Source organism: Chionomys nivalis, chromosome 14, assembly GCF_950005125.1.
Source record: "Chionomys nivalis chromosome 14, mChiNiv1.1, whole genome shotgun sequence".
NCBI lineage: Eukaryota > Metazoa > Chordata > Mammalia > Rodentia > Cricetidae > Chionomys > Chionomys nivalis.
In genome coordinates, this window is record NC_080099.1 from 24,183,459 (window position 1) to 24,196,524 (window position 13,066).

Genomic DNA, 13,066 nt, shown 5'->3' on the forward strand with positions numbered 1-13,066 from the left:
ATATCCCAAGCCATTTGACTAACTCAATTTGTTTGTAGGATCTTGGTTTATTTAACACCAACCTCTCCAGGAATGCTAAACCACTGATCCTTGCATACCCATTTCACCATTCACAATAGCAGCCCTGATACATGAGAACTCTCCCCATGGGGTGTTCTCAAACCACCCATTAAGAAAAGTAGTTCATTTTCCTGATGAAGCTTAAGTGAGAACTCTTCTCATACTAGGTGACTTGAGGCTACATCCTCTCCCTCTTAGGAGCCTCCATTTCTTCATCTTTGTACTAGGTAAGAAATCCTTCCCTACTCCCCATGGGGCTAATGCATGTGAAGACTCGAACATACCCATACATGGGAATTTGCTGTATGGACAATATTTTGCTTTGGCAGGGTTTTCTGCAGCTCAGGCTAACTTCAAACTCACTATGCAACCAAAGATGACATTGAACTCTTGACCCTCCATGTCTCAGGTGCCCTGATCACAGCGTGCTCCACTAAGCTTAGTTTGTACAGGATCAAACCCAGGGCTTCATGATGCAAGGCAAGCAATGTGCCCCTGAGCCTCTGCTCTATCCCTAAATACAAAGAGTGTAATTATGGGCAGGCTTCCTACTCTCTCTGAACTACTTACTGCTCTGCTCGCTAAACATGTGTAGGGCTTTTAAGTGAGTGGCCCTGTAGAAGGGAGACTCTGAGAAATGACGCCATAGGTTTGCCAGATAAAAGTGTCCTGCTTAAAGTAAGGGCTGAAATTGGGTGCCCCTGTCTCTAGTGCCCAGTCAGTCTTGAGTCAAGAAGAAAGTGGGGTTTCTAGCGCTGTCAAGCCAGGGTCAGACCCCAAGAGAGAGGTGACCCTGCAAGGGATACTGCTCCTCAGGCAGTCATTAATGGCTACTCTCTGGTGCCCACCTATCCATCCATTCAGCTTTGAGGCCTGCTGCATCTCTGTGCTAGGTGGGAGAGACCTAATCAGGCCAGGCTGTGCCTCCTGCGCTTCACACCTGGTCTCGGGCTGACACAGTTCCATGGCCTACTCTACCAGAGTGGAACCCTGCTACCCACCAAGATCTTCTGGATTTCCTCGTTGTCACACCTCACATGATATTTGACGATGTCCTGGAAGATGTCCTTCCTGTTTTCAAGTCTGTTCATGGACTCGTAGGTGTCAGGGTTCAAGACTGACCAGCCCAGGAACTGAGTCAAAGACTGCACAGAAAGGAAGAATCAGAGGCAGCGCCAACCTGGGTCCAGGGTCTGGCTGGGGGCGAGACTGTCGAGACCTCTGTTTTCTCAGCTATAAAGTGGGTTTGCAAAGCTATGCGGGGCAGACAGGCAGTGGTAAAATAATGGAGGTCAGTGCATTTCAAACGAAGATTTATTTAAAAAAAGTGATGGCATGAAAGTAAGAGTGTGCAACCAGCAGGAAGTACACAGGATTTCTCACGAGTTCTCATGTTAACCTAAAACTGTCCCCAAAAGTGAAGTGCATTAACCTTATGGGACAGTGAGGAATGGACAAGGAGAAAGTAGCTCTCGAGTCTCCTCAGGACTACGCCCCCCATCCCTCCTTGTGGTCAGGCAGTTAGTTACACACTAGGGTCCCACCATGAAGTTCTGGAGTCCAAGCCTGAAGTTGGTGGACTCTGAACCCCGCCAGGCAAGGGTCACCCAGCATCCCACACCTCCATGAGGGTCTCGTCCATGTCATCAAAGGGCTTCCCATCTTTGCGGTTGTAAAACGTGGCCACGCCAACGATCTCTTCCTTCTTGTTGACAATTGGCATGGAGAGCACATTTTTAATCATCCACCCAGACTCATCCAGGGGCTCTTTCTACAAGAAAACAGCAGGGCTTCAGACTCCACCCCTTCCGTGCTGCACGGGTAGCTGGACCTCAATGATCTGGCTCAGCTAAGAGGACAGAGCTCGGATCTTAATGTGGGTTTAGCTGCTTACAAACACTGTGAATTAATTCCCTATGCCAGGAACAATGGTTTCCATCCCCAAGATGTCAGGCCTGTCAAGTACCAGGCATAGTGTTAGATGCCAGGATCAGAAACATCCCAGACAGGGAGTAAGGAGCCTAAGCCCTGGTCCTGAGGTCAGAGAATGAAAGATGTGCATTGTCTTGAAATGAAAAGGGACCTTGGGATATAACCAATTGGTGCCTTCTTCCCTTCCCAAGAAAATAAGACAATCCTGGTGTATTCTAACATTCTTTCCAGAGAAAGAAAAAAAAAGTCCCTTGGCTAAGAGAACAAATAAAAACGGCTTACCTGGAATGCAAAAAAGTCCTCTGCCGGCGCATTCATTATATTGCAGATCTGCAAGCCAGGAGGGGAATAAGGCAGCTGGTCAGGGCCTAGCAAGAGCCTACAAGTCCTGCTCACTATTCAGAACACATGTCCTTGCCCAAGGTGGCGCTGTCCTCATCAGGTGGACAGATTCAAAATGTCTCAGGGCTGCTAACTGAGGGTACCAGATAGGAAAGGTCACCGGGTAGAGTTTCCTTTTAACTGTTACACTCTCGAGGCTTTTGTAGGCTTTAGAAAAAGCTAAGCGTACAGCTGTCATTATTAATAACTGCGTAGTACCCCATCCTGCGGTTCTTTTGTTAAGTATTTGCATATTCAGATATGTGTGCATGTGTGTTCTGTTTTCTTATTTTTATTGTATATGCATTGTTGTTTTGCCTATATGTAAGTCTGTGTGAGGGTGTCAGATCTTGGAATTACACACAGTAGGTAAATGCCATGTGGGTGCTGGGAGTTGAACCCAGGTCCTCTGGAAAAGTGGTCAGTGCTCTTAACCACTGAGCCATCTCTCCAGCTATGTTCTGTTTTCCTTTGGGGATTTGATCTCAGTACATAGCCCTGGCTGGTCTGGATTTGGAGCCAACCTCCCTCTGTCTCCTAAAGACTGAGGTGACCAGCATAGTCCACCAAGCTACTCTAAACATCTCTGGCTCAGTTAGAGTTCTGTTGTGTTTGACAGGAAAGAATTCTTTCCTTGGGCTGTAAAGTAGATTAAGAAACAAAAAGTGTTTTGACTCTGATTCTATATTGCTAGATTTCTCTCTTGAAGACTAGATCGAAGCTGGGCGATGGTGGCGCACGCCTTTAATCCCAGCACTCGGGAGGCAGAGGCAGGCGGATCTCTGTGAGTTCGAGACCAGCCTGGTCTACAGAGCTAGTTCCAGGACAGGCTCCAAAGCCACAGAGAAACCCTGTCTCAAAAAACCAAAAAAAAAAAAAAAAAAAAAAAAAGACTAGATCGATCTGACAATGGGGCCACTGTGTAGTGTATACTGCACAAAGACATCTGGTTGAGTGCTGCAATCCCCCCATGGAGAGATGCCATCTTTCAGTTATCACAATGTTCCCACGTGGGCCATGACTGACCATTGGAGAGGGAGGCTGCCTGGTCTCAGAGGGACAGCTGTCCCTGTTCCTTTCCAAGCACTGCACATACATTGTAGCATCCTCCCAGCCTCTGCAAGGACCATGTCCATCGGATACCCTTACTCCTCATTGTTGCCCTTTCCCAGGGCTGTTTCCCCCAACCCAGGGCATGCTCTGATCTCTCCCACAGCCTTGCTAAACTCCCTCCAGCTGACATAATCACCATAGCAACCATCCAGGCAAGCATTCTCCTTTCTCTTATATTTACCACCTGCTCATTGACCACCATCCCTCAGTTGCCTTCTTGCTGGCTTTTTTCCCCACTTTGCCACCAAATCTGCTTTCACTGTGGCTACCAAGGGCCTCACGCTATGGTGGGACTCCTGCTTCTTTCTCGTCAGATCCCTGTGCTACACGCGTGTGAACTCTTGCATTGCTTCCTTGGTTACCCTGGCACTGTCTCTCCCGGGTCTCCAAACATTTTTGACCTCTCATGTTTGATCTTCACAGAATCCTCTTTCTCCGCCTGCCCGGGAAACCCTGTCATCTCTGTGTTTTATGCCAGATGCACTCTCCCTGGGAGCCTTAACCTGTACCCATGGTTTCCAGCGCTGCCTGACGCTGAGACACTCCGTCCCTGTCACTCAGCACTACTCTCTCCATGGTATCGGAGCTGTCATCCACCTGCTGGACGCCGGACATGCTCCTGAGAAATGTCTCTCCTTCTTGACTGAAAGTGACTTGTCATTGGATACCGCAGCTCAACAGCCACAATGTCCAGCTCATCCGGAAGCTGGAGATTCCCTCTGTCCTGCTGCTCCTCTGCCCTCTGACTTAATCAGCAAGTCCTGCCAGGTTTGCCTTCTCCGTGTGAGACCCGACCCTGTCTCTTCTCCTCTACATCTTGTTTCTGTTGAAGTTATATTAAATGAGCACGTTTACCTGGGGCCTGGGTCACCGTCAGTTCCTAAGAACTGTCTGCCTTCATCAAGATTGGTTTTTGTTTGTTTGAGAGTCTCATTTATCTCAGCTGGACTCAGACTCACTATGTGACCAAGGATGAACTTGAACTTTTGATCCTCTTGCCTCTACCTTTTGGGAGTGGACTGCCACAACTTGTTTAATGAAGGGCAGAGCTTCATGCATACAAGGCAGGCACTCTGTACCTGAGCCACATCCGCTACCCCCTACTTTGAGATTCTTATCACCTCCTACTTGAACTGTACTCTTCTCTGTCTGCCTCCAGTCACCTGTGAATTAAAGTCCTAGGCTTTAAAGTGGTGCCCAAGGTCCACTAGATCTAACTCCTTCCTCCCTCTCAAGCCACCTTGAAATGTCTTCTTGTCTCAGACCTAACTAATACTCTTGTAACTCTAAGCACATACAGCATATGGCTCCCAACCCCTGCACCCAGGTCAGCATGTCATAGATTTTGGATATGGAGGACCCCCAAAGGCTCCTGGGTGAAAAAACTTGGTCATCAACAAGACCCTGCTGGGAGGTAGCAGAAACTTTTAAGAGGTGAGAGGACCTAGCAGGTACTCTTCCACTTATCGGCACATGCCAATTGAAGTGAGTATTGGAACCCACACCTCATTTCCCTGTTTCCTTTTTGGGTTTCTGGCCACCCGATTGCCATGGTGGACTGCTTTGTCATTAGCCAAAACAGCACATAGGGGTGATGTGTAGCTACCGGACATGACCCTGCTCTGGGATGCAGGAGACAGCACGCCATCACTCCACTCTCGACCCTGAGGGGGTGGGACATTTTTTAGTCTAAATATGAAATGTCCCCCTACAGGCTTTTGGGCTGACAGCTTGGTTCCAGCTGGTGGTGCTGAAGGTGCTGTCTTGGTGGGGGCAAGGCCTAGCTAGAGGAAATAGGTCACTGGGCTGTGATTTTGGAAGTTGGATGAGGTCCCGGGGCAGGTATTTTGTCACACAGGTATGGCAGGAAGTAACACACAGGTGTTCTGCTGTGTTTGTGGGTAGGAGGGGAAGGCTGGGAATGGCAATTAAGTCTGGTGCAAGAGCTTGGTTCTCGGTATCTGGGGATCCTGGTAGACCAGCCTGTCATGATGCTGTCCCTGATGTATTTGCACCAGTTTCTATTGTCGGCTACACCGTACACCTTTCTGTGTAAGAACGATTTCTCTGTATTTGCTCATTTCCCCAAATGTCAGTTATGTGCTCCTCTCTGTGGGTCAGCTGCTGGACCCTCATTTCCCTCGCTCTCTTGATTCAACATCTTCTTGCTGCCCTACTCGTTCAGACTCTTCCCCCTTCCAAGTTGTGTCACTTACCAGGCCATTTTGGGCCACGTAGGTGGGGAGACCACTCACTAGAGCCCAGTGGTCAGCAGGCGGGTTCCTGTGAAGGCCAAAGACAAATAAATGGCGATTTTCAAGTCTGGGGACTGTGCCTTCCCACTTCCCACTGGCCCAGTCCCCCACTTCCACTCACAACAGCTGCCTCAGCCCCAAAGAGTGGTCAGCCGTCTACTGCACATCCAGAAATGGAAAAGAAGGTCATGAATAGAACATTTTCATGATTGTTCATGAGCTCAAACTATCCAAACACTCAATCCACCCTGTTACTGACTGCAGAGCAAAAGCCCTGTCATCTTCCCCCGTGAAGTAGAGAGGCTTAGTCCTGCCACAGACTGAGCACAAAGCTAATATTTTAATACTTATATCTAGGAGAAGCAACACTACAGCTTTTAGACTTACAGTTACGTGCTGTATAACAGCGCTTCAGCCAACAATGGGCCACATATATGTCAGTGGTCCCATAAGATGTATCACCCCAGTGATATCACAGCCTCTTTACTGGGTATTGGTACAATGACAAAACCTGGTAATGCCTTTCTCCAAATCTATCCCCTTCCTTGAGGAGACACATGATTGTATTACTTTTGCTTGGTTATAGTAAGAATATATACATTAAGAATATAGTAAGAATATATACATTCAGAAAGAGACATACCAATCATCATCACTCATGAGAAAGTGAATTTGGGGCTGGAAAGATAACTCCAAGGGTAATTGGAGCATATCTGAGGACCTGGGTTCAGATCCCCAGAGCCCATGTCAAACAAGCTGAGTGTGACTGCACGTATCTGTTACCATAGCACTGGTGGTGGGAAGAGGGTAGAGACAGGAGCATGACTGGGGCTTGCTAGCCTCCAGCCTAGCTCCAGGTTCAAGGGAGACAGCCTCGAGGGAATCATCCAGAGTGTGATAGAGAGGGACACTCGATGTCCTCTGGCCTCAGAATGTGCACACGTGTGCATGTACACATACATACAGACACCCCTGAAAGTGAACATTTCAGAAATCCCACACCGATCAAGAACAGCAGTGTCAGCACTTTGGAAGCCCCAGCCCCTCTCAGCCGTGGCCCTAACCCTGAAGAACTGTCATTGTGGTATAATTCCATTGCTTCTCTGCAGCGTTTTCCCACGTGGCTCTGCTCCCTGTCCTCTCTAACCTGATTGGCCTGTTTCTTTCCTTCTCACCACAGTAGCACAATTTATCCATTTACACATTGCCGATCACCCCTTAGCTCCTTCCCCAGTTTGAGATGAGATGAAACAGCACCGCTAACTCAGTTCTGTACATCTCGGAAATATTGAGTGTATGTCTCCAAAATATTGAGTGTATGTCTCGGAAATATTGAGTGTATGTCTCTGAAATATTGAGTGTATGTCTCCGAAATGTTGAGTGGTAACATGGATATATTTTTAATTTATGAAGTAATTGTACCAATTTTACACCTGTCAGTGGTATGTTACAATTCCTTTGTTCCATGTCCCTGCCAATACCTAGTGTGTTCAGACTTTAGAATTATAGCCTTACTGGTAGGGTCTGAGAACGCCATCACTGTGGTCTTCCTTATAACAATGTGTTTGATATATGGGTTGCCTTTGTGGACTGCCTACTCATGTCTCTCTCTTCCTTTTCTGTAATGCTCCTTTTTTTATTAACTTCGATTTCTTTGTAGACTTGACACGAGGCAGGCATCTGTGTTGTAAGCATCTCATTTCACACCATGACCTTTTTTTCACACCTTATAATAAACCAGTGTTCTAGGTATGCTAAGCAATTTCCACCTCCTCATGGTTTTGACTTAGTGTACATGAGGCACAGTGAATCACGACCGGCCTGTGTGATCAGTAGAATATGGTGGAGATAAATATGTTATCTTTTAAGACTTTTTACATTTACGTGTACGTGTGTTTAATTGTGTGCCACACATACGGGTGTCCACAGAGACAGGTGTCTTCTTATCCAGCCAGGCAATCGGTATCTGTTTTGTCAGCTTTGGGCCATACCTGATGACAATCCTTGTAAGATGGTCCCCACCACACACCCCAGTTGACAGTGGGCAAGTGGTGGGGTGGTTGCTGGTACCATAGGCCTCAAGGTTGTGCTGCTACGGTGATGTCAGGCATATCCTGACTGACTCAAAGGTTTGTATTAGAAAAAGACTGCTTTCTTTCTTTCTTTCTTTCTTTCTTTCTTCCTTCCTTCCTTCCTTCCTTCCTTCCTTCCTTCCTTCCTTTCTCTCTTTCTCTCTTTCTTTCCTTTTCTTTTCAGAGTGGATTTACAGTTTTAATGTAGGTACTGGAAAAGGAGAACAAGTTTACACTAGACCAGCAGGTTTTCAAGAAACCTAAAACAGATGACACAGGAGAGGGTTAGGTGGAAGGAGAAAGGTGACTGTTATTTGAGCCTGGTGAGGTGTGTTGGGTTAGTAAAGCACTGGGGATGGGGATGGGGCTGGAGAGATGGCTCAGTGGGTCAAGCACTGGCTAGTGGTGATTGCAGCGGTAGGTGGAGACTAGATCCCCAGAGCAAGCTGGTGGACTCTGGGTTCAAATGAGAGAGCAAGAAGATACTCAACATCGACCTCTAGCCTCTACATATGCACACATGTGTGTACATTCACATTGTGTGGACATGTATGTATACATATGCATGCACACATGAGAAAAAAGAGATAGAGGAAGGAAGGAAGGAAGGAAGGAAGGAAGGAAGGAAGGAAGGAAGGAAGGAAGGAAGGAAAAAGAAAGAAAGGAAGGAAGGAAGGAAGGAAGGAAGGAAGGAAGGAAGAAAGAAAGAAAGAAAGAAAGAAAGAAAGAAAGAAAGAAAGAAAGAAAGAAAGAAAGAAAGAAAAAGAAACACCCAGGAAAGCTGTGAGTTGTGCTAATGCAAAAGACACACGAGTTTCATAGTGTGAAGGTCGGAAAAGGGGTGGAAGCTAGGAGCGGTGGCTCCCGCCAGTAATCCAAGCACTTGGGAACCAAGGCAGAAGAATCAGGAGCTAAAGGCCAGCTTTTGCTATACAGCAAGTTCCAGGCCAGCCCAGACCACATGTGACCCTGTTTTTAAAAAGGGGAGAAGGTAGAGCATAAAGAAATAAAAAAATAAAAGAAGAAAAGGAGGTTAGAGAGCAGCATGTTTGAAGATTGCACATAAGAAAATCGAAAGAGGAAAAAAAATGTGTTCAGGAAAACTCAGACCTAGGCATGGGTTACACGCCTGTAGTCCCAGCACTCAGGCAGGAGGATTATAAATTGGAGGCCAGTCTTGGATAGTAAGACTGTATTTAAAGTAAAGAAGAGAAAAAGAGGGAGCAAGAGAAAGGGAGGGAGAAAGAGAGGGTGGTGGCAGAGAACTGTTTCTTTAGCTAGTTGTTTTGTGTGCACAGGTGTTTTATCAGTATGTCTGGCTGTGCATCAAGTGAATGTCTGGTGCCCTTTGAAACTGTGGAGTTACAAGTGCACCATGTGGGTGCTGTAAATTGAATCCAGGTCCTCCAGAAGAGCAGCCACTGCTCTTAACCACTGAGCCATCTCATCATCCCCAGAACCAGTTTTTATCCAAGCAGGAATGTGCTGGAATAGAGAACCCAGCAAGAGGGGAATGTAAGACTATTTCTCATCCTCAGCTAGCAAAAGACAGACCTGAGAACTGCGTCTCTGGGTGACAGAGGAGTATTTTAGGATTTGACCTGGTGACTAAGACTTAGTCAGCATTTCCAGTTATCTCTACTGGCTCTGCAGGGAAAGGGCAGCAGCTGAAGGTGTGATCCTCTCACTGACTGCAATTTATGGCGCCCACAATTAAGGCAAGAAAGTGAGTCTGTCTCCAGGAAGAGCTCTGGGCGTGGCTCTTAGTACAGGAAGGGATTCTGGGAGATAAGTTTTCTGGAACACTCTGCTGACCAAAACAACTTATCCCAAAAGGGGTTGTGACTTCTCTGCTCCTGAAATTGTACTCTACAGGTACCTGTAGCATCTTTCCTTTCCTGCCCTTCTCTGGATGTGGTGTTCTTTGGGGTCTGAGTCACTTTCTTTCCCAGCTTCTTTTTGCTCTTCCCTTTTTATTGAACCCCAGAAGTGGCTCCACAGAAGTGGTTGAAAAGCCTCAATTTGAGACCATCATCTTTTTGGGGGGTGGAGGGGAGGTGGTGCTGAGGCTGTTTGTTAACACAGGCTACTCCTTCTGATATATAACTCAGCATGCTTGCCTTTGATCCAGCTCTTCCCTTTGGGAGACTGGTTTCACCACCTTCTCAGTCTCATTGTTTACCACCCTCCCCCTGCTCTCTCTGCCTCCAACTAAGGATGTGAGTGTTCAGAGTGTGCTCAGAGTTCGGTGTCAGGACCCACTGACTTAAGGTATTGGAAGTTTAAGGTTCCTGAAGTTTTTCATGTCTGGAGATGAAACTTACGGGATTACTTTGATATCTTCTTTGCCGTGCAGGATGTAGTCAATGACCTTGTAAAAGTTAATTTCCTGGCAAAAGAGGAAAATTATACACTGAGCCATAGCAGGACTTCAACAGAGGTGCCCCCATGAAACTAACCTGATTCTTCCTTCTCTGTTCAAAAAAAAAAAAAAAACACACAAGGAAGAGAGCACACAAAGTTTACCCATGCCTAAGACACCCATACCCCGTCCTTCACTGCATCTGCCCTTGTTTTTCAGGGGCTCCAAGTTTGCCCCTAGCTCCCTCTAAGGTTATCTCTGTTGCTCTCCAGCCTTCACTGTCCTTAAATGACCCTCAAAGAGGGTCATAGGACCAGCTGGCAGGTGGCTCTATTCCTCTTGCTCTCCATGAAAAATTCTATTGTCTTATCAGGTCCTCTGTTTGCCTAAGAGTGATAGGCAGTTTAGCAACCATCTCATATCTGAGAGCTGAGATGCAGGAGAAGGAAGGAGTACTGTATAGTGAGATATTGCAATGAGCCAGCACCGGAACCTGGGTCCTTGATTTCTAGACCCATTTAACTATGTGATTTAGGGATAGAAGCATAAAATGCCGCTGCAGTATCTCTATGACCTGGGACACAGTCACCCAGACAATGACCACTGAACTGTTGCCAGCCTGCAGACTAGTTGTTACTAAAACACTTAGCTGCGTTTATTAAGAAGCATTGACTCCGCACTCAAGCCTCTCCCTCAGCTATTAGATCTCTTTTCATTTGTAAAAACAGTGTGGTTACAGGAGTCTGGATAATTCACTTGTTTGGATTGTGTGTGTGTATGTGGGTGTGTGGGTGTGTGCATGCACAGATTTGTGCTGGCAGGTGTGTGAACCTTAGTGGGTGTGGGAAAGCCAACCAAGGCTGTTCAGTGATTTCCTCCACCACTTTCCATCTTATGTGCCTTTGAGGCATGGTGGTCCCACAGGCAAGTCCAAAGGATTCTCTTTTCCCTCTGCCTACCCTCCCCATCACGGTTGCATAGGAAATAACCACTGAGCCATCTCTCCAGCCCATTGTGTGTGTGTGTGCTCATGTGCACACATCACAGCAAAGGTGGGGAGATCAGAGGACAACTTGTAGGATTTGATTCTTTCTTCCCATGATGCGGGACCTGAGTTTGATGAGGGATCAAACTCAGATCATCAATCTTTGTGACATGCACCGTTGCCTGCTGAGTCATCTTACCAGCTCTGTTGGCTAGTTTTTTTGAGACAAGATTTAATGTAGTCTTTTCTAGCTAGTCTCAAACTTGATATGCAGCCAAGGTTGACCTTAAACTTCTGATCTTCTTGTCTCAACCTCTCAAATGCTAGAATTACAGGCACGCACCAAATGCTAGAATTACAGGTGTGCACCAAATGCTAGAATTACAGGCATGCACCAAACACTAAATAACAGGCATGCACCAAATGCTAGAATTACAGGTGTGCACCAAATGCTAGAATTACAGGCATGCACCAAATGCTAGAATTACAGGTGTGCACCAAATGCTAGAATTACAGGCATGCACCACCACCTGGCTCAGGAATCTGGATCTTGAATCTGACTCCCAAAGAAAAACTACAGAAGGCTCTCACTCTCTACCAGTCAATGAAATGGAATTACAGACAAAGAACTCTGCCAGGCCCAGAGAATCTTCCATCCTATAAACCTCATTCTTGTCTCAGTATTTGCCACAGCGACAAAAATCTTATCATTCTTTTTTTTTTTTTTTTTTTTTTTTGGTTTTTCGAGACAGGGCTTCTCTGTAGCTTTGGTGCCTGTCCTGGAACTAGCTCTTGTAGACCAGGCTGGTCTCAAACTCCCAGAGATCCGCCTGCCTCTGCCTCCCGAGTGCTGGGATTAAAGGCGTGTGCCACCACCGCCTGGCAATCTTATCATTCTTAATATCCCATTCTACCTATGAGTTTCAGTTGCAGGTGGTGAGTTAGCAGGATGTCTCTAGGACCAGAGTGCACATATTCTCTGACTCAGCATCTCCACATACAGAAATGCATCCTATAGACAAGTTCTCAAGGATGCCTGTCACATCCACAGGTCTCAGCCTCATTACGTTAAAAGGCCTTGCAACAACGCCAAACCTACTCTGAGAGCAAGTTATGTTAGAAGCATAGACTGACATGTCTATGTCCTTCTACAATGTCAGAATTTATTGAATAACAAGTTCACAACGATGTCAATTTCAATGACTTAAGTTCACCAATAACTATTGATTTCACTTGGCATTTGTGGCTTTTGGTAGTACTGTTTTTTTGGTTTTTTTTTCCAATCTGATCTTAGATACAAATATTAGCTCTCAGGTTGTGTATTACACTTTACATAGTGGTGTGTGTGTGTGTGTGTGTGTGTGTGTGTGTGTGAAGCATGCTATAGAAGAGTTGAGAGCTCAGTACTTATTGGTCCATGACTCATGCATAGGCTGGTCAGAAAGGATTGGAGAATGCTGCAGTATCCAGCATTAGGTGCCCCTTATTTTCTATGATCCAAGTACAGGGCTGCATCATTCATTCATTCAATAGTCACATGTGTTCAGCGGGCATCATTCATTCATTCAATAGTCACATGTGTTCGATAGGCTCACAGGTCTGGTTTTTTTGATGCAGTTTTGTTTTTGTTTGTTTGTTGTTTTTGTTTTGTTTTTTTTTTTTTGACTTTTTGAGACAGAGTCTCACTATGTAGATTTGGATAGCCTGGAACTCACTAGGTAGACCAGGGTGGTTCTCTGCCTCTGCCTTTGTCTCCAGAGTGTTGGGATCAAAAACACATGTGACCTGGGTTCTGATATAGTTTTGATGCATATATCCATATGTTCCTTATTTAATATGATACATTCAGAGGGAGTCATACTTTCTTCGCATAAATGAGTTATCAGTATGCCTCGTGGTTGGCACT

The 13,066-nt window shown here is 46.2% G+C and overlaps 1 protein-coding gene across 2 annotated transcripts in view; it reads right to left on the minus strand.

The window, feature by feature from the left end:
- The window catches only part of Pde6a (phosphodiesterase 6A), a 59,615-nt gene that overhangs the window by 28,636 nt on the left and 17,913 nt on the right, over positions 1-13,066 (minus strand). For both annotated transcript variants that reach the window (XM_057788723.1, XM_057788722.1), the window contains 5 exons: positions 10,138-10,202; positions 5,703-5,769; positions 2,275-2,322; positions 1,682-1,831; positions 1,062-1,205 (listed from right to left, as the gene is read on the minus strand). In XM_057788723.1, coding sequence (XP_057644706.1) covers positions 1,062-1,205; positions 1,682-1,831; positions 2,275-2,322; positions 5,703-5,769; positions 10,138-10,202 — 474 coding nt within the window. The remainder of the gene's footprint in view (positions 1-1,061; positions 1,206-1,681; positions 1,832-2,274; positions 2,323-5,702; positions 5,770-10,137; positions 10,203-13,066) is intronic.